At 39.0% G+C, this 20908-nt stretch overlaps 1 protein-coding gene across 3 annotated transcripts in view; it reads left to right on the top strand.

The window, feature by feature from the left end:
- sp3a (sp3a transcription factor) overlaps positions 1–20908 on the top strand; it is a 65711-nt gene that overhangs the window by 33146 nt on the left and 11657 nt on the right. For all 3 annotated transcript variants that reach the window (XM_059966678.1, XM_059966677.1, XM_059966676.1), the window contains 2 exons: positions 10563–10785; positions 14426–14625. In XM_059966678.1, coding sequence (XP_059822661.1) covers positions 10563–10785; positions 14426–14625 — 423 coding nt within the window. The remainder of the gene's footprint in view (positions 1–10562; positions 10786–14425; positions 14626–20908) is intronic.

Here is a 20908-nt window from a genome sequence, read left to right as displayed (position 1 = left end):
AAGAGAATTTGTAGAATGACTACACAATAGCATTTTAGAGCAGTTTGTCGTTGAACCTATGAGGGAAAAGGCCATTCTGGATTGAGTATTTTGTAATGAACTAGATTGATTAGGAAGCTTCAGGTAAAGAAACCTGTAACAGGCAGTGGTCATAATATGATAGACTTCACCCTGTAATTTGAGAAGAACCTGAAGTCAGTTGTATTAGTATGACAGTGGAATAAAGGGAATGACAGCTATGAGAGTGGAGCTGGCTAAAGTTGACTGGAAAGGGCACTTGCTAGGAGGACAGCAGAGCAGCAATGACTGGCGTTTCTGGAAACAGTTTGGAAGGTGCAAGATAGATACATTCCAAAGAAGAGGAAGTAGTCTAAAGGCAGGATGACACAACTGTGGCTGACAGGGGAAGTCAAAGCCAGTGTAAAACAAAAGAAAGGGTATACAGTGGCATGCAAAAGTTTGGGAAGCCCTGATCAAAATTTCTGTTACTGTGAATAGCTAAGCGAGTAAAAGATGAACTGATCTTCAAAATTCATAAAGATGAAACATTTTAAGCAAAATTAGTGTATTATTTTTGTTTTGCACAATTTTAGAGTGGGGGCAAAAAGGAAAGCAGCACCATACAAAAGTTTGGGCACCCCATGAGATTTGAGCTCTCAGATAACTTTTACCAAGGTCTCAGACCTTAATTAGCTTGTTAGGACTATGGCTTGTTCACAGTCATCGATAGGAAAGGCCAGGTGATGCAAATTTCAAAGCTTTATAAACACCCTCACTCCTCAAACCTTGTCCCAACAATAAGCAGCTGTCTAGCACTCTGAAAGTTAAAATAAATGATGCCCACAAAGCAGGAGAAGGCTAAAAGAAGATAGCAAAGTGTTTTCAGGTAGCTGTTTCCTCAGTTCGAAATGTAATTAAGAAATGGCAGTCAACAGGAACGGTGGAGGTCAAGTTGAGGTGTGGAAGACCAAGAAAACTTTCTGAGAGAACTGCTCATAGGAAAGGCAAATCAAAACCCCCATTTGACTGCAAAAGACCTTCAGGAAGGTTTAGCAGACTCTGGAGTGGTGGTGCACTGTTCTACTGTGCAGTGACACCTTCACAAATATGACCTTCATGGAAGAGGCATCAGAAGAAAACCTTTCCTGCGTCCTCACCACAAAATTCAGCATCAGAAGTTTGCAAAGGAACATCTAATACTGAACAATGGATCTTCTCTAAATTTAAACATGTCGTAACATCACATAACCATTGAATGTGAATAGGCAGAATGACATCCTTCCATTTAAGCAAGAGCACCCTCCTAGCTATAAGAGAAATAAAAGCCAAAATGTACAAACCAGATGTCTCCAAAATAATATCTTTTCCTCCAACAATACTGAATAAGGCAGTCAAAGGGTTAGGCTTAAAATTTACTTTGAAAAGTACAGAGAAAGTTTGAAATACTTCCTTCCAGTATTTTTCAAGACTCGGGTATGTCCAAAACATATGAATTAGTGAAACTTCTCCATTGTTACATCTATTACAATAGGGAGATACATTCGAATAAAAACGAGATAGCTTATCCTTGGTCGTGTGGGCTTTATGGACCACTTTAAATTGTAGGAGGGAGTGGCATGCACATAACAATGAAGTGTTAACTAGTTTAAAAATTTAATTCCAAGTTTCCTCAGAAATTGAAGTCTGTAAATCTTGTTCCCAGGATTTGTTTGTTGGAGGAATCTCTTTTCGTTTGAGCAATTGTCAGCTAAATATAGCTTACCAAAAACCCATTTTTTTCGATAGCCACTAATTAGAGACTTTCTGCGATCTCAATTATATACATTTCCTAAAAGTCCTTATAAGAACTTATTAGATGTAATTTCTAATTTGAAACCTTTTCATAATGGTTCAATATCTAATATTTATGGGATGTTGCTGGGAATGAGAAATACTCCTTTAGACAAAATAAAAAATCTTTGGAGGTCAAGATTTTCAGACTTCAATTACTGCATAAGTATTTTGCATCATTCTTCACTGTGGATAGCATTTGTGGTATGCTGGAAGTCCGAGACTGTCATGGCAGAAGTAAGTGCAGTTGCTATTACTAGGGAAAAGGTGCCTGGGAAGCTGAAGTGTCAGAAAGGTAAATCATCTGGACCAGATGGTATACACCCCAAGGTTCTGAAAGAGGCAGCTGAAGCGATTGGGGAGGCATTAGTAATGATCTTTCAAGATTGATTCTGGCATAGTTCTGGAGGACTGGAAAATTGCAAATGTCACACCACTTCAAGAGGGGAGGTGGAAGAAAGGAAATTATAGGCCACTTGCTGTGACCTCAGTGATTGGAAAGATGTTGGAGTCGATTGTTATGGATGAGATTTCAGGGAACGTAGAGGAACATGGTAAAATAGGCCAAAGTCAGCATGGTTTCCTGATTGGAAAATCTTGCCTGACAAATTTTTGAGGAAGTAACAAGCAGGTTAGACAAAGTAAAATTAGTGAGTGTTGTGCAGTTGGATATTCAGAATGCCTTTGACAAGGTGCTGCATGTGAGGCTGCTTAATAAGTTGAGAGCCCATGGTATTTACAAGAAAGATACTAGTGTGGATGGAGCATTGGCTGATCGGCTGCCTGTGACTAAGCGATGCTGGGACCACATTTTTTCACATTGTATGTTGATGGAGGAATTGATGGTTTTGTGGCAAAGTTTGCGGATATTATGAAGATAGCTGGAGGTGCAGATAGTGTTGAGGAAGCAGTGAGGCTGCAGAAGAACTTGGACAGGTTAGGAGAATGGTCAAAGAAGTGGCAAATGGAATACAGGATCGGGATGTATGTGGTCATGCACTTTGGTAGAAGGAATAAAAGCAAAGATTGGTTTCTAAACAGAGAAAATTCAAAAACCCGAGGTTCAAAAGGACTTGGGAGTCCTCATACAAGATTACTTAATAGTTCATTTGCAGGTTGAGTTTGGGATGAGGAAGGCAAATACAATGTTACCATTCATTTTGAGAGGACTAGAATATAAAAACAAGGATGTGGTGCTGACACTTTATAAGGCACTGGCGAAGCCTCACTTGGAGTATTGTGAGCAGTTCTGCGCCCCTAGTTGAAGAGAGGATGTGCTGACATTGGAGAGGGTTCAGAGGTTCACGAGAATGGTTCCAGGAATAAAAGGCTTATTGTATGAGGAGCGATTGATGGCATTCAGCCTTTACTTGCTGGAATTAGAAGAATGAGGGTGTATTTCATTGAAACCTATCGAATGTTGGAAGGCCTAGATAGAATGGAAGTGCAGAAGATGTTTCTTTGCTGGGGGAGTCTAGGGTCCGATGGTGATGAATCTGAAATTCGTTTGCACTGGAGGCTGTGGAGGCCAGGTCATTGGGTGTATTTAAGGTGGAGGTTGAGCAGTTCTTCATTAGTCAGGGTGTGGAGGTTACAGGGTGAAGGCAGGAGAATGGGATTGAGAGGGAAATGGGACAACCATGATGAAAAGGCAGAGCAGATTTGATGGGCTGAATGACCTATTTCTTCTGTGTTTTGGGGTCGTAGAGTTTCTGAGATGAAACCTCGATATTACAGGCGCTGTGATAATGTTTCTTTTTCCTGCCCATATTTATTGACAGATGAGTTAATTTTTTTACACTTCCTATCACAGACTTCAGGCTAAGTAACCTGGATGCCAGAAAGATTGACTGCCTTTCCCTTTCACACTCATGGCATTTATACCACTGTTTGCTAATGGAATATGGACTTGTTATCATTTACATTGTGCCTTTCAGAAGCTTGTTTTATTTTCTGAACAGTGAGGTACTAGAATGTAACCATAGTTCAACATGACTACCAAATTGTGCATGATTATTGTAAAATTGCAACAATATTTTATAATTTTATTATGTGATTAAAAACTATGATCTTGTGATGTTGGTGAGGCATAATGCCTTGCTGATCATGTCTTTTGGAATGTTTGATTGAGATGTTTTAAGTTTTTGTACAGGTGTGTGTTTGAAACTCTTGCATCTTGGTTTGGCTACCAAATATACATTATGTAATACATGGGCTTCATGTTAAATTTATGTTGGGGTATTATGAATTGGATTTCACCCAGTCCCTTAATTAGTGGTTGTACAAGGCAGTTGCTTTAACAGGATATAGCATGAAAGAATTAACATTACAATGTAACACACATTGTTTCTCTGGGTTATAGGAGTTCAGATTGCTAGAATGATTTTCAGACCAAATTTCAAATTTGAGAAGTTACTTTAATTGAAATTGCATTTAATTGGAGTGGCTGATTTCTGATTTGATTTTTCTATGGGGCTATACCAGTTCCAACTCGATTTGGAAGGCCCATTGTCTTTATTCAGTGTGGGTGTCACTATCAATTGGTTATATGAGTTTAGTTTAGTACCTGCTCATCGCATGTTAAATGTGTCCAGGACGGATTCCTGTCATAGTATGTTGACAGGCCAACTAGAGGGAATGCCGTACTAGATCTAGTATCAGGTAACAAACCAGGTCAGGTCACAGATCTCTCAGTGGGTGAGCATCTGGGGGACAGTGACCACCACTCCCTGGCCTTTAGCATTATCATGGAAAAGGATAGAATCAGAGAGGAGAGGAAAATTTTTAATTGGGGAAGGGCGAATTATGAGGCTATAAGGCAGGTGTGAATTGGGATAATGTTTTTGCAGAGAAATGTACTATGGACATGTGGTTGATGTTTAGGGATCTCTTGCAGGATGTTAGGGGTAAATTTGTGCCAGTGAGGAAGATGAAGAATGGTAGGGTGAAGGAGCCATGGGTGACAAGTGAGGTGGAAAATCTAGTCAGGTGGAAGAAGGCAGCATACATGAGGTTTAGGAATCATGGATCAGATGGGTCTGTTGAGGAATATAGGGTAGCAAGAAAGGAGCTTAAGAAGGGGCTGAGGAGAGCAAGAAGGGGGCATGAGAAGGCCTTGCGAGTAGGGTAAAGGAAAACCCCAAGGCCTTCTTCGGTTATGTGAAGGATGACAGGAGTGAAGGTAGGACCAATTAGAGATAAAGGTAGGAAGATGTGCCTGGAGGCTGTGGAAGTGAGTGAGGTCCTCAGTGAATACATCTCTTCGGTATTCACCAATGAGAGGGAACTTGATAACTGTGAGGACAATATGAGTGAGGTTGATGTTCTGGAGCATGTTGATATTAAGGGAGCGGAGGCGTTGGAGTTGTTAAAATACATTAGGATGGATAAGTTCCCAGGGCCTGACGGAATATTCCACAGGCTGCTCCACGAGGCAAGGGAAGAGATTGCTGAGCCTCTGGCTAGGATCTTTATGTCCTTATTCTCCACGGGAATGGTACTGGAGGATTGGAGGGAGGCTGATGTTGTCCCCTTGTTCAAAAAAGGCAGTAGAGATAGCCCGGGTAATTATTGACCAGTGAGCCTACGTCTGTGGTGGGAAAGCTGTTGGAAAAGATTCTTAGAGATGGGATCTATGGGCATTTAGAGAATCATGGTCTGATCAGGGACAGTCAGCATGGCTTTGTGGAGGGCAGATCATGTCTAACAAGCCTGATAAAGTTCTTTGAGGAGGTGACCAGGCATATAAATGAGGGTAGTGCAGTGGATGTGATCTACATGGATTTTAGTAAGGCATTTGACAAGGTTCCACACTGTAGGCTTAATCAGTAAGTCAGAAGGCATGGGTCCAGGGAAATTTGGCCAGGTGGATTCAGAATTGGCTTGTCTGCAGAAAGCAGAAGATCGTGGTAGAGGGAGTACATTCAGATTGGAGGTTGAGACTAGTGGTGTCCCACAAGGATCAGTTCTGGGACCTCTACTTTTCGTGATTTTTATTAACGACATGGATATGGGGGTAGAAGGGTGGGTTGGCAAGTTTGTAGATGACACAAAGTTTGGTGGTGTTGTAGATAGTGTAGTGGATTGTTGAAGATTGCAGAGAGACATTGATAGGGCTGAGAAGTGGCAGATGGAGTTCAATCCGGAGAACTGTGAGGTGGTACACTTTGGAAGGACAAACTCCAAGGTAGAATACAAAGTAAATGGCAGGATGCTTGGTAGTGTGGAGGAGCAGAGGGATCTGGGGGGTACATGTCCACAGATCCTTGTAAGTTTCCTCACAGGTAGATAGGGTAGTTAAGAAAGCTTATGGGTTGTTAGCTTTCATAAGTCGAGGGATAGAGTTTAAGAGTCGCGATGTAATGATGCAGCTCTATAAAACTCTGGTTAGGCCACACTTGGAGAACTGTGTCCAGTTCTGGTCACCTCACTATAGGAAGGATGTGGAAGCATTGGAAAGGGTACAGAGGAGATTTACCAGGAATGCTGCCTGGTTTAGAGAGTATGCATTATGATCAGAGATTAAGGGAGCAAGGGCTTTACTCTGTGGAGATGAGGAGGATGAGAGGAGACATGATAGAGGTATACAAGATAATAAGAGAAATAGAGTGGACAGCCAGCGCCTCTTCCCCCAGGCACCACTGCTCAATACAAGAGGACATGGCTTAAGGTCAGGGGTGGGAAGTTCAAGGGGGATATTAGAGGAAGGTTTTTTACTCAAGAGAGTGGTTGGTGCGTGGAATGCACTGCCTGAGTCAGTAGTTGAGGCAGATACACTAGTTAAATTTAAGAGACTACTGGACAGGTATATGGAGGAATTTAAGTTGGGGGGTTATATGGGAGGTAGAGTTTAAGGGTCGGCACAACATTGTGGGCCGAAGGGCCTGTACTGTTCAATGTTCCGATCACATTATTTGACCATTACAGTCATTCGAGGATGCTGTCTTCACTAGTTATGGTTAATAATCTGTGGAAATTATTCCTTACTATTATTTAGAGTTAATACTTTTACTGCCCCAGAAACTTGTCTATTGTCCTGCACAGTTGGAATAAAATTTAAAAAATTATTCCATTGAAGATGTAGTATCTAGTTTCCACTTTTTTGGGGGAGGAATTTATCTGTTGTGCTTTGGTTTCTGATAGCCTTGGTTGCAGATACTGGCTATTTTCATTCATTGGTAAAGCTATGTAATCATTTGGGTTCAGTATTTTCTCTCTTGAATAATAAATTCTTGTTGTGAAATGGGGTACCAAGTGGCAGATTTTGCTTGCCTGAGCTCTAAACTCAACCCAACAGCTTTGAGGGAATATTTTTAGCAGAAGGATAAAAATCACCATTAATGTATGGTAATGACGCCACCAGCTTCTCAAAGGCAATTATTTTTGGGCAATAAATGCTGTCGTTGGCAGGGATGCCTACATCCCAAATAAAAAAAGTAATAATTTTGTGCAAATGCAACTGTTTCTTTTTCTTTGAGTTGATGGTTTATCTATTTTGGCATGTCATATGAAGTTAGAGAAAGACTCGGTAAATTTTCTCATATTGGGAAAGAACATTTATGGTTGTGGTTACCACAGTTCTTGTACCACATGAGATTTCTGCTGGACTTTATTTTCAGGTATGACAATTCTGGCATTTCTAATCCTGCTCTGTGGTGTTGGTTTTTAGTTTATCCAGCTATCTGCTGTAATTGTTGTTCTGTTAATCACATAGCCTACATTTGTTCATAAAGTGGTCAATATTTAAACTAGTGAGGTTTATTTCCAGGCACCATGATTTTAAAATCAAGGCCTTTAATTGGGACTAAGTGTATCAGAGAGATTTTTATATATTTTTTTTAAAATCTGGCCATCTCCATTATATATTGCATTCTGGCTTATTTGTAATTATTATCAATGTATTTATGATTTTTATAGCATTCTTGACAAAATATATCTTAAATTTTAATTTGATTGGATGACACAGATTATATTTGTTTTGTAAAATCCACTCAAGATTTTTCATTAATACTTTGAATAATGTAACTTATTAAATTGTAGGTTAATTTGGTATTTGTACACAAATGAATAAACTATTATTCATGTATAGCTGCACTTGCTGCATTTAGCTGTTGGTGGAGTAAAAGTTGTAATACTAAATAACTTGCCATAAACAGGACAGGGTAGTTAACTTCCAGGATACAACAACAATGAGGCTTATCAGACACAGGAATGAGTAATGGTTAGGCAAGAGTGCAAATAAGACCATAAGGTATAGGAGCTGAATTAGGCCATTTGACCAATCAAGTCTGCTCTGCCATTTCATCATGGCTGATCCAGTTTTCCTCTTGGCCCTAATTACCAGCCTTCTCCCTATATTCCTTCATGCCCTGTCCAGTCAAGAATCTATCAGCCTCTGCCTTAATATACATAAAGACTTGGCCTTCACAGCTGCCTGTGGCAACAAATTCCACAGATTCACCACTAAAGAAATTAAACTAAGGAAATTCCTCAACTCCATTCTAAAAGGATGCCCTTCTATTCTGAGGCCCTGTCCTCTGCTCTTGGGAAACATCCTCTCAAGGATTCTATCCATTCTATCAAGGCCTTTCACCATTTGATCGGTTTCAATTAGGTCACCCTTTATTCTTCTGAATGCTAATGAATACAGGCCCAGAGCCATCAAACACTCTTCATATGACAAGCCATTCAATCCTAGAATAATTTTTGTGAACATCTTTTGAACCCTCCCTAGTTTAAGCATATCCTTTCTAAGATAAAGGACCCAAAACTGCTCTCCAAGTGAGACCTCATCAGGCTTTATAAAGTCTCAACATTATATTCTTACTTTTATATTCTAGTCAACTTGAAATGAATGCTAACATTGCATTTGCCTTCCTCACCACAGACTCAACCTGGAAACTAGCCTTTAGGGAATCCTGTACAAGGAGTCCCAAGTCCCTTTGTGCATCAGTCTTTTTGTATTTTCTCTCCATTTTCTCTTTCATTTCTTCTTCCAAAGTGCAATGACCATACACTTCCTGACACTGTATTTTCGTTGCCCATTTTCCTAATCTGTCTTTCAGTAGCCTCTCTACTTCCTCAAAACTACCTAACTCTTCACCTTTCTTTATATCGTCTGCAAACTTCGCAACAAAGCCATTAATTTCACCTTCCAAATCATTGACATATAATATAAAAAGAATAAAAGTGAACCACTTGATTTAATTAGTGTATACAATACTATTCATTAGTATCATACTGATACCCTTCCCACTGTATTTCATCATACCTTAGCAATGTGTTTTAGATGGTGTATCTGTACTCCAGTTCTACCACCAAGTAGAAATATCATGAGTTTCTGGTGTGATGTTACCAGCAAAGTGTCTTTCCCATACACTTCCAGCAATCTTAAAAGACCATTTCCTCCAGGATGCTCTGCTTTGCTGATTTCTATCAACATCTATACTACACTATAGCTGCACTTTTGCCACCTCCTTTCTTACTGTCTAGGAACCTGAACTTCTATTTAAGGATCAAACAGGCATTTGCAGCTTTCTGTTTAATACATTGCACACACTACAAACTGTAATGGGGTGGCATGGTAGCATAATGGTTAGCACAATGCTTTACAGTACAGGTGACCTGGGTTTGATTCCTTCCACTGCCCATAAAGAGTTTGCACGTTCTCACATGGGTTTCTGGTTTCACCAGTGCTCCAGTTTCCTCCCACAGTCCAAAGGTTGGTAGGTTAATTGGTCATTGTAAATTGTCCTGTGATGAGGCCAAGATTAGATCAGGGGATTGCTAGGTGGCGTGGCTCAAAGAGCAGGAAGGGTCTTTTCAGCAACATATCTCAGTAAATAAATGAATAGCCATTAACAAAACCAAATGCCAAATAAGGGAGTGGTTACAGTCCTTTCAGTTCAGTACAGTACTGTTCCAAGATGTTTTCAACTCCTTATAAAGCCTAATGCCTGCTTAAGAACCAGCACCTTGTTTTAAGATTAGGCATATTATAGCCTTCCAGCTTCACCATTATTAAAATGCTCATGATCTTGCCTGTAGTTTCAGTTGTGTATTCGTCTGCTATTTATACCTCCTGTTCATTATTCAGCTCTTAATTTCTTCTGCCATACATCCTTTCATCATTTAACCTGTCCCTTTTGTCAGTATTTGTATCAACGTTCATTTCAGTAACTCCAGCAATCACCATTCTGATATGTTAACAAATTTTCTTTCAACAGATGCTGACTGACTTGTATTTCAAACATTTCTGCTTTTTCTCCTCCTAATTTCTAGCACTAAATATGTTTGAATCTGTTTTGAAATCTTCACGTACGATGCATTATTCAGGCATGAATTTAAGTTGCTTGATTATCGCACTAAGTGTAGTTAACGTTACCAAATTTTAGGTTAAAACTGGCTGTTTTTTGAGTGCAGTCATTTACTGAAAGTGGGAGATGACGATCTTGGATGTCAAGCTCAATCTTGTTTGTACAGTTGCAACAGAAGATTAGTTTTCTTTTGTGTCCAAATACTTGCAATTAAGTTGATTTCATGAATTTCATGACAATATGTCAGATTTAATTACACTGAAAGGCTCAATGTCTGCCAATAATTTTTCAAAATAAAAACTATTGAATAAAGTGTCCACGTTTTAATAGGATATTGATTGATAAAAGCTTATTAGAAGAACTTCTGTTGTCTTGAAAATACATAGGTGAGATTGAACATGGCCTTATTTATTCCAGATATTCAAATAAAAGAAGAGGAGGATGATTCTGAATCCTGGCAACTAGCATCACAACCTTCTACAGTGACTAATGTGGGAAATGCATCAGTCCTCGGTTCCAGTGAGTTATCACAAGTATCTGTGAACCTGGATGAGGATGGAAGTGACCAGCAGTATCAACCAGGAAAACGGCTCCGCCGAGTTGCGTGTACCTGTCCTAACTGCAAGGACGTCTTGGGAAGGTTCGATTATGCTTAATACAAATTCTTATATGCTACCTTGAAACCCTTTTTTGCCTTGACTGCTTCATTACTGTGCTCACAGTTCTGGAGACCAGCTCTTCAGAATTATATTGATTTGTTATGGAAATTAGTCTTGCTCCTTTAGACTTCAGATTTTATTAGAAAGTCCACAGTAAATTAATTTGATCTTAACTGATGATGCCTAGTCAAACTGTCAAAGACAGAAGATTTTATTTTGTTTTAAGGGTTTAGGTAATTTTTTTCCTTTCATTAAATATTTTTGTTGTACCTTCAAAATCTGTCATTTATAAAAAGATTGTAATGTGATTGTTTAATGACTATTGTTGGTGATATCTATTGGTCAGTGCGGAATTAAATTATCCCATTCTTCCTCAGGATTTATAGAAATAATAAATGCTTCCTTTTAAAGTGAAAATCATTACCTTAAATTATATTGTATAAGCTAAACTTGGGAATTTACTAATTTAAAATTTGGCTACTGTGCAGGACCTTCAAAATAACATGGCAGTTATGATTGCCAGCTATTGGATTTTCAGAGAACTACTGTAAATCAAATGCAAATGAGCTGTTGTATACAAATTGAAATATAAACATTTTAATAACATTGTCCTTTTTAATCATCAATCTTAATTTTATTTTGCATGGACTTGTTGAAAGTTCAGAATGTGAGATCACCTTTCATTAGAATACTTAAGTCTGAACCTCAGCCAAAACACTTTCTAGCAGTTCAGAATACAGCTCCGCTTAAATTGTCACAGGAGCCAGCTCTTTGAGATTTTAAGTTTCATTGCTTATACAAAATATTCATTTTTAAAGTTTTTTTTTAAACTTACAAATTACAAGATAGAAAGAAGGCTTTCAATTCATCCATATTAGTTTAATCCAAAGTTAAATCAATCTAACTGATTCTGTACCTTACTCCTCCTACAGCTGTAAAAGATTTTGCTTCAGAGTACTAAACTAGTGCTTCTTGGATGGCTGGATTCTATCTGCTTCCACTGCCCCTTATCTTACTGCATTCTCTTCTGTCCTCACACTGTTGTGTATAAAGCTAGGCATGGAGTTAAACATCTTCTCAAAAATCACCTGAGCCACATGCTTTCTTCAGGGTTTTTAAAGAGAAAAACTTAATGAAACTGACGCAAGACAAGTAACACACGTATTAAGTTCCGTACAGAATTGTGGCATGTCTGAATATACTAACATTGTGGATTATTCACATGATCACTGTTAAACAAGGCAATATATACATACAACATTCTATTGCTATTCCGTGGACTAGAGTGAACTTGTGGCATGACGATAGCTTAATAGCGATCAGTGATAACATAATACTTCCTTCAAAGTACATCTACTAAATGTTTACCAATATTGAGAAGCTCAAGACTCAGATGTTGCTGTTTCAAGGGCAAATAAAGTGGATGGAGCGGGATGTCTTTCGACCATGTGTAATTCAAGTCGAAATCCAAATTAACAAGAAATTATGTTTTTTTAAAAAGCTTATAAATAGGAAGTGATGTTTGTATAGAGTGTACTGCATACAAAATGAACAGCACTTCTAGAGGCTGAATGCTGCCCCTCGATTTTAAGTGCATCCGTCATATCTCAGAATCTTACTGTACCTTCAGCTCACTGACCTTCTTGTCAATCTTCACTAATCCTGTTTGCCTGCATTGAGACTGCATCTTTTCAATGTTTCCATAATCTTATGTACTTCTCTGCTCCATGGAAACCACTCCAGTTACTCATTTTATCCTGTTACTTTGATCCCTCATCACTCAAATAATTGTAAGAAAGTTAATGTCTTTGACAATTCCCAAACAAACCCTGTCTTGAGTTTTTTTTTCTCATAGCTTTCTTTCTTGCTATAGTATAATCTTCACTTCATTTATCAGTAGGACTTTTTCTGGAAAAGCCCTCTCCACCTTTGCTTGCAACATGATCCTCATTATCCCTCAAGGGTCAAACTTGCCCCATTTCAGTTGTTCTGTAATCAAAGCATTTTCCAAGCAAGGGGACTGTTTCTACATATGTGGTAAAACTTACCTCACTGCACCTTTCTCAACACTGAGCCAATATTAGTCAGTTGACTTGGGGGGAGTTTTGGATGAGTAGTTACTTGTAGATAAAGATCAGAATGTTGGAAGCACTTATCTTTTGCCTACTGTGAAATCCATCCACTTTTTTTCAGCGTTTTCCCCACATAACCTCACTGTCTATTTGAATTCCAAGCTGAGGCTTGACTCTGATTGCTGTCAATTAGAAACAAGTGATACTCCATTCTCATTTAACTTATTGTTTGTAAACTATTGTTGACACGTTAAGTAATGGAAACTGAGTTTCAGAAGAACTTGACAGGTTGTAGCATCTGATTGACACTGAAGTGCTTCCACCCTCTAATCAATGTTTCAGATTAATGAACCTTTATCAGAGTAGGAAAATATGTTTATTTTCTCACTTTTCTACATAAGGTCATTGACCTTAAAGATAGATTCTGTTTCTGACTTGGTGCTGTCTGACTTGCTTTTTGCATTTTTTTTGTTTTAGATTCTCAACATCTGTAGATACTTACTCCCATAACCCTCACTCCAGTACTCCTCTCCCCCCCCCCCCCCCCCCACTTTGGTCATCCAAAATCTTTGTCCTTCATTCAGTTTCTTAGCCCTATTCCACTGTTTAAATCCTTCCATATTTTCATCTCTCATTTCAATTCTTCATTAGTTTTGTTCCTCAATTTCAAATGATGATATGGCTTCAATTGTTAGTCCTTATCAAATTTAATCGTGTATCTTTTGCCTACTTTCCTCAGATCTTCATGTACTGTACATCAAGGACACAATATCATGCTAAGTGTCCATCATTCTGGGCATCAAACAGAATTTTCTGTATCCAATCTATATCTTAGGATGTGGAAGACGTTCACCAGGATGTTGTATTACGTATAAGGAGAGTTATGACAAACTTGGATTGTTTTCTCTGGAGCATTGAAAGCATAGGGATAACTGAGTAAATGTGTATAACATTATGCAAGATGCAGATAGGTTGGATGGTCAGGATGTTATTCACAAGTTGGAAATGTTAAATATTGGAAGGCATAGCTTTCAGGCAGGGATTCCCAACCTGGGGTTCACGGATCCTTGGTAATGGTAGGGCTTCATGGTGTGTGTGTGTATGTGTATATGTATATATATATATATATAAAAGTTGGGAACCCTTTAGTTTGAGGTGTGAGTGAGGTGTAAAGGAGACAAGGCAATTTTTTAAAAATTTAATTCTTTTTGGAATGGTGATAGGTACATGGATCATGTTGCCAGGATAGGTTGTGGAAACTGATGTGATTAGTTTATCAGCATCGTGTTCAGTATTGACAGTGTGGGCTGATGGGTCTTCCTGTGCTACACTGTTTTGTGTTGATGTAAATAAATTTGCTCGGGACTTGCATGGTAAATTGTTGAATTTCAGTACCTGTATAGAGTGTGTGTTGATATCAGTTGCTGTAACTATTTAATTTAATTGTTTTTGAATCTATAAGAATACTTAAAATAATATTAAACATTCAGAATTCATAGAAAACGACTGAAATCTGCCAATAATATTTGAATTTATTTCTTTTCCACAGATCCTCCAGTAACTTGGGAAAGAAGAAACAGCATATATGCCATTTTCCAGGTTGTGGAAAGACTTACGGAAAAACATCCCACCTTAGAGCTCATCTTCGATGGCACACAGGGGAACGACCCTTTGTGTGTACCTGGGTTTTTTGTGGGAAACGATTCACTCGCAGTGATGAGCTACAACGTCACAGAAAAACACACACAGGTTATTTTCATATTTCTGCCTTTTTATGATAATGATGTAGTGGAACTTCAATTATCTTGACGTAAGTTACTGGTTGTCCCTTATGAATTCGCACTTGTTCCCAGCAGAGTTCTCTTTAGAATTTAGATTTTAGCAATTTGTTTTTACAGGCACCATTATACATGCAGTACAATGGCTAAACATCAAAAATAATTTTTCTAATTAGATTATTTATGCTTATTAGCTGTGAACTGATAAGATTAAATTTCAGTGAAGATTGCTAAATATTTTTCAGCTGATGGCAAGAACCAGTTAAATCCCTGCAGTCTGAAGAAGGAACAATTTATTACATATTCTTGTTTTCTATGTGATACAGTTATCAAACCATGTTAACACACTTCATCCAACACCATGAGCTCTTAATTTATGCTGTGGCCTCCTACATGGCACTTTGTCAAATGACTTTTGGAAATGTAAAAGCTTTATATGTATCCCCTTTTCGACTCCTGTTACATTCTCAAGTAATTCAGGCCGTTTTCTGAAATAGTAATTCCCTCTTTATTTAATGATCTAAGCATCTTGTCAGCAGTAAATGGTAATCTAACTGGCCTGGAGTTCTCTGCCCCCTTTTTTTTTGGAAGAAGTTGAGTCACATTGGTTCTTTTTCACTCCTGTTTTCCTTCTGCGTATAGCGGATTTTGAAACATAAAATTGATAGATCCACTATCATTGCAACCTCCTCTTTGTTGCCCATCAGGTCCTGGCAATTTGCCAAGCATTAGTCCCATGAATTTCTCTAATATTTAATCTCCTGTGATTGGGACTTTTACAACTCCCTCCCAGTTATTTTGAAATTAGACCCTCTGTGTATTTGGGATATTTGCAGTGTCTTCCACAATGAAGACTGATGCAATAAAATTGATTGGACATTTCTGCTATTTCTTTCTTTATTAATAGACGTTGTTCTCTAGAGTATGAACTGTACCATAACTGCCACATTCCTATTTAAATGCTTGTGCATAGAATGAAAGTGATTTTGATCCAAGGAAACTGGGTTGAGTAAAAAAGTGCTTTTATTTAGGTGGTTATTGGAATGGTTGAGAACTTGAGATAAGGGCCATGTATGTTTTGGTATGTATATCAGGGAAGGTTCCAAAAGAAGATGCAGAAAAACGGCATGGTAGCAGTGTTCAGCATAACTGTTACAGCACCATTGCCCAGTGTTCAGTTTTGCCCCTCCATGGATGTTCTCCACAAGACCTGGTGAGCTTGCTCTGAGGTTCCTCCCATATTCCAAAGAAGTATAGGCTAATGAGTTAATTGGGTGTAATTGGACAATACGGCTCAGTTGGTCAGAAGGGTCCGTTGCTGTCAGTCACAGAGCACTGCAGCTCAGAAACAGGCCATTTGGCCTATTTAGTCAATGGCCTCCATTCAGAGGGGCAACCATCTAGCACAGGGGTGGGCAAACTTTTTGACTTGTGGGCCACAAAGGGTTCTAAAATTTGACAGGGGGGCCGGACCAGGAGCAGATGGACGGAGTGTTTTGGTAATACACCTCATAAGAGAAAATAAAATATCATGGGATATGTAGAAAACATGTGCTTTAATTTCAATTGAAAATGAACAAATGCATTACAATAAAATATGTCTTTGAAGTCCCATGGTATTTAGCTATTTATTGAAATGACTTTTAAAACACTGAAAATTAAATGAATAAAATACAGCTTTTTTAATAGTAACAGTTATTATTTTAAAGCACTGAAAATTCTGTTGTCCTTCAAGATATTATCATCATCACTCTCCTCCTGACTGTCTTTATTTCAAAAACGGTAGGAGATGCAGGTCTACTTGTCCTGCTCCTTCTTATTCAATTGTCCCCTGTGCCAAAACTCAACAACGACCAGCACAAGGACAGAACAGTGACTGCGTGCCAGTATGCGGAGCACGTTATTTGATCTGGAGTGCATTTTTTATTTTGAGAACGTATGTGCACCTGCGCACTACTCATGTCCATCACTTAACAGAAATGACATGTAACATTTAAGGCTTATTGAAAAAAATATTTTCAAATGCATTTTTTACATAACACAACGAAGAAACTTATTTTTAATTTCAGTGGGAACAGTGTTGTTGGTCTCCCTTTTTAGCCAGCTCATCTAAGTCTGGATTTAGTTTTGTTGTGGCGATTCTCAGGATGGATCTGAGGTGTTGGTCAGTTAACTTGGATCTGTGGCTGGCTTTGTTGATGTTCATGACGCTGAACGCCTGTTCACACAAATAGGTCGAGCCGAACAAAGAGTAAAGTGCAAATGTGGAGTAATACGCTGCACCTCAACAAAGGTCAATGTATATAGAGTGCATCATCTATTGGGAAAACGCCAGATTTGCGGGGAAAAAACATTAACAAGGTTTATTAATATAATTTCATCAAGTTCTGCGGGCCGGATTAAAAAGCTTAACGGGCGCATATGGCCCCCGGGCCGTAGTTTGCCCATGCCTGATCTAGCACCACTCTCTGGCTTCTCCTGCAAAACCAATGTTGAATCCAGTGTACTACCTCATCCTGAATGGCAAATGACCAAACCTTCTTGATGACTCTCCCATGCAGGACCTTATTACTAATGACCATGAGACAACATCCATTGTCTTTCTTTTATCAACTTTCCTGGTAATCTCCTCAAACCTCTTAAGATTGGTTAGATGCTACCTATCATCCTCAAACAAATGCTGATTATTTGTAATCAGGCCCTGTGTATCCAAATACTTAGAATATCTTCCAGTAATTTATCCTTTATTGATGTCAGGTTCACTGGCCTATAATTTTCCAGCTTATTCATTGAGCTTTTCTTAAATAATGGAACAACATTAGCTATCCTTTAATCCTTTGGCACCTTGCCTGTGGATATTTTAAAATATCTGCTGGGGCCCCTGCATAGTTTTGATTTATCTACCCTAATTTGCCTTGAGACAGCAAGCACCTCCTCCTCTGTCTCACTACTGTTTTCCCTCAGTTCTATAGACTCTGGGTCTATCTCCCAAATAAATACAGATTCAAAAAATCCATTTAAGATTTTTCCCATCAATTTTATTCCTTCCCGTCTATTTGCTATTGCAGTCGGCCCTCCTTATCCACAGGGGATTGGTTCCGAGACCCCTCGTAGATACCAAAAAACACGGATGCTCAAGTCCCTTATTTAACCTGTCTCAGTACGGTGGTCTTTAGGACCCTGCGGAACCCCAGACTTTATTTAACATGTCTCCTTGCATTGGGCATTAGCACCTAGCAGTGCAGCTCTGAATCCGCGGTGTTTCTGTTCACAAAAATAATCACGATCACGCTTGAAAATAAGGTGGAAGTAATAAAGTGATCGGGAAGAGGTGAAACGCCATTGGTCATTGGAAAAGCATTAGGCTACAGTTGGTCAATGATTGGAACAATTTTGATGGAGCATGTGAAAGGCCCCACCCCGATGAAAGCTACAATTATTACTAAGCAACGCAGTGGTTTAATTATTGAAATACGCATGTTTCTTAAGTGTTTTATATGCATAGAAAGGTAAAATATGTACTATATACTAAGAAAAACGTTTGACTAACTGACGCTAAATAATACCAAATGTACCTGTTCCGACTTCAAATCCAACTTAAAGACGGATTCGGGAACGGAACTCATTCATAACCCGTGGATTGCCTGTACTTTTAAGTCATTTCTAGATTACTTATAATACCTAATACAATGTAAATGCTATGTTACTAGTTGTTATACTGTATTAGGGAATGATGACAAGAAAAAATAGTCTGTACATGCTCAAACATCGAGTGCTGGAGAGAGAACTTATGGGTTTTCCCGATCCATGGTTGGTTGAATCCGCGCAAGCAGTAATCAGCGTGGCTTTGTCAAGGGCAGGTTTATCTTACGAGCTTGATTGAATTCTTTGAAGATGTAACAAAAAGGTAGAGCAGTGGATGTAGTGTATACAGATTGCAGCAAAGCATTTGATACGATTCCCCATGCACGACTCCTTCAGAAAGTATGGAGGCATGGAACCCAAAGAGACCTTGCTTTGTGGATCCAGAATTGGCTTGCTCACAGAAGGAAAAGGGTGGTTGTAGATGGTTCGTATTCTGCATGGAGGTCAGTGACCAGTGGTGTTCCACAGGGATCTGTTCTGGGACCCCTTCTCTTCATAATTTTTATAAATGACCTGGTTGAAGAAGTAGAAGGGTGGGTTAGTAAGTTTGCTGATGACACAAAGGTTGGGGGTGTTGTGGGTAGTCTGGGGGGTTGTCAGAAGTTATAGCGGGACAGTGATAGGATGCAGAGCTGGGCTAAGTGGCAGATAAACTTCAACCTAGATAAGTTAAATTATGGCTGAAGGATGGTTGTAGTTGGAAGCTGAACATCCAAGGTTACATGTTATATCAGAGGGAGAGGAAGTTAGGCAGAGGGGGTGGTGTGGCTCTACTGGTAAAGAATGGCATCAAATCAGTAGAAAGATGTAACATAGAATCAGAAGGTATTGAATTCTTGTGGGCTGAGTTTTTTTTAAATGTTTTTTATTAGCTTTTCAAAACATTTTACAAATTAAAAACCCCAAATCCCAATGAGGAACATTAAAACAGTGCAAAATTAAGCATACAATAACAATATGCTACAAAGGAAGAGAATTTAACAAAAAAAAGCACCTAAATTAAAGACAAGTAAGCTTAGTGTCCTCCCCAAGCCCCACAACACAAGAAAAAACAACAGTAACTCCAGACCAACCACAACACAATATAGAGAGTATAAGTCAGGACAGCCAAACTCCCAGACTGTGAATACACTCAGCAACAGAGGATAATAATGCCTTCTACCAGAAAAAAAAAGGAGCTGAAAGCAAGGGACCGAAAAGAAAAAAAACCCTAGTCAAGAGGAAGGTTATGAAAGTACTCGATAAAAGGTCCCCAGACCTTATGGAACTTTAGATCCGAATTGAGAACTGAATAATGAATTTTTTCGAGGTCCAAACAGGCCATGATGTCGTTAAGCCATTGAGCATGAGTGGGCAGGGCAACATCTCTCCATCTGAGGAGGATCAAGTGTCTAGCCAAGAGAGAGACAAAGGATAATATTCGGCATTTGGTCGGATCCAGACATAAATCTGTCTCGCCCCAAAAACCGAACAGAGCAATTAAGGGGTTTGGTTCTAGGTGCTGATTCAGAATACACGATAACGTAGTGAAGACATCTTTCCAGAATTTCTCCAAGCTAGGACAGAACCAGTATATATGGATGAGAGAGGCCACGCCCCTCTTGCATTTATCACAGAGCGGACTAACGCTAGGGTGGAATCGAGATTGTTCATAGAGCCCATATCTCTAAATCTGAACTATCTTAAACTGTAAAAGGCAGTGGCGAGCACAAAGAGAGGTTGAGTTAACCGATTTGAGAACTGAATCCCAGCTCTCCTCAGATAAGGAGATATTTAAATCCTGCTCCCAGGCCATTTTGATTTTATCCATGGGGGCCCGTCGTAAGGCCGCTAGTTTATCTCGGATGATTGATATTAAGCCTTTACCTAGTGGATTCATGGAAAGAAATAGGTCCATAGCATTTTTCGCAGGCATTTCAGGAAAGTTAAGAATTAAGGGAGCAATAAAGTGTCGGATTTGGAGATATCTGAAAAAATGAGCATTGGGCAGATTGAACTTAACAGAGAGCTGCTGAAAAGAAGCGAAGCGATTATCAATGAAAAGATCTTCAAAATGTCTAATGCCCTTCCTATACCAAAGCTGGAATGCTGAATCGTATGTAGTAGGTAAAAAAAGATGATTATGAGCAACAGGGCTGGAAATGGAAAACCCCTGGAAACCATAGCATTTCCTGATCTGAGCCCATATACGCAAAGTGTGTCTAACAAGAGGATTAGCTATTGACCTGGGCAGACTACTAGGGAGTGCAGAGCCAAGAAGTGCAGAGATAGATAATTCTTTAGTGGAGCTCAGCTCCATCGCCACCCAGTTAGGGCACTCGGGTTGGCCATGGAAGAAAGACCAGAAGGTAGCACAACGTATATTAGCTGCCCAATAATATAAACAAAAGTTAGGTAAAGCCATGCCACCCTCTTTTTTAGATTTTTGGAGATGGATTTTATTAATTCTAGAGCGCTTATTCTGCCACAGATATGACAAAATAATAGAGTCTAAGGAATCAAACAAAGATTTAGGAATAAAAATTGGGATAGATTGAAATAGGTATAAAAATTTGGGGAGAACATACATTTTAACAACATTAATACGACCTACCAAAGACATAGATAGA

This window comes from Hypanus sabinus, chromosome 4, assembly GCF_030144855.1.
Source record: "Hypanus sabinus isolate sHypSab1 chromosome 4, sHypSab1.hap1, whole genome shotgun sequence".
NCBI lineage: Eukaryota > Metazoa > Chordata > Chondrichthyes > Myliobatiformes > Dasyatidae > Hypanus > Hypanus sabinus.
Note: the sequence above shows the minus strand (reverse complement) of the source record. Positions and strands in the feature narration are given on the sequence as shown.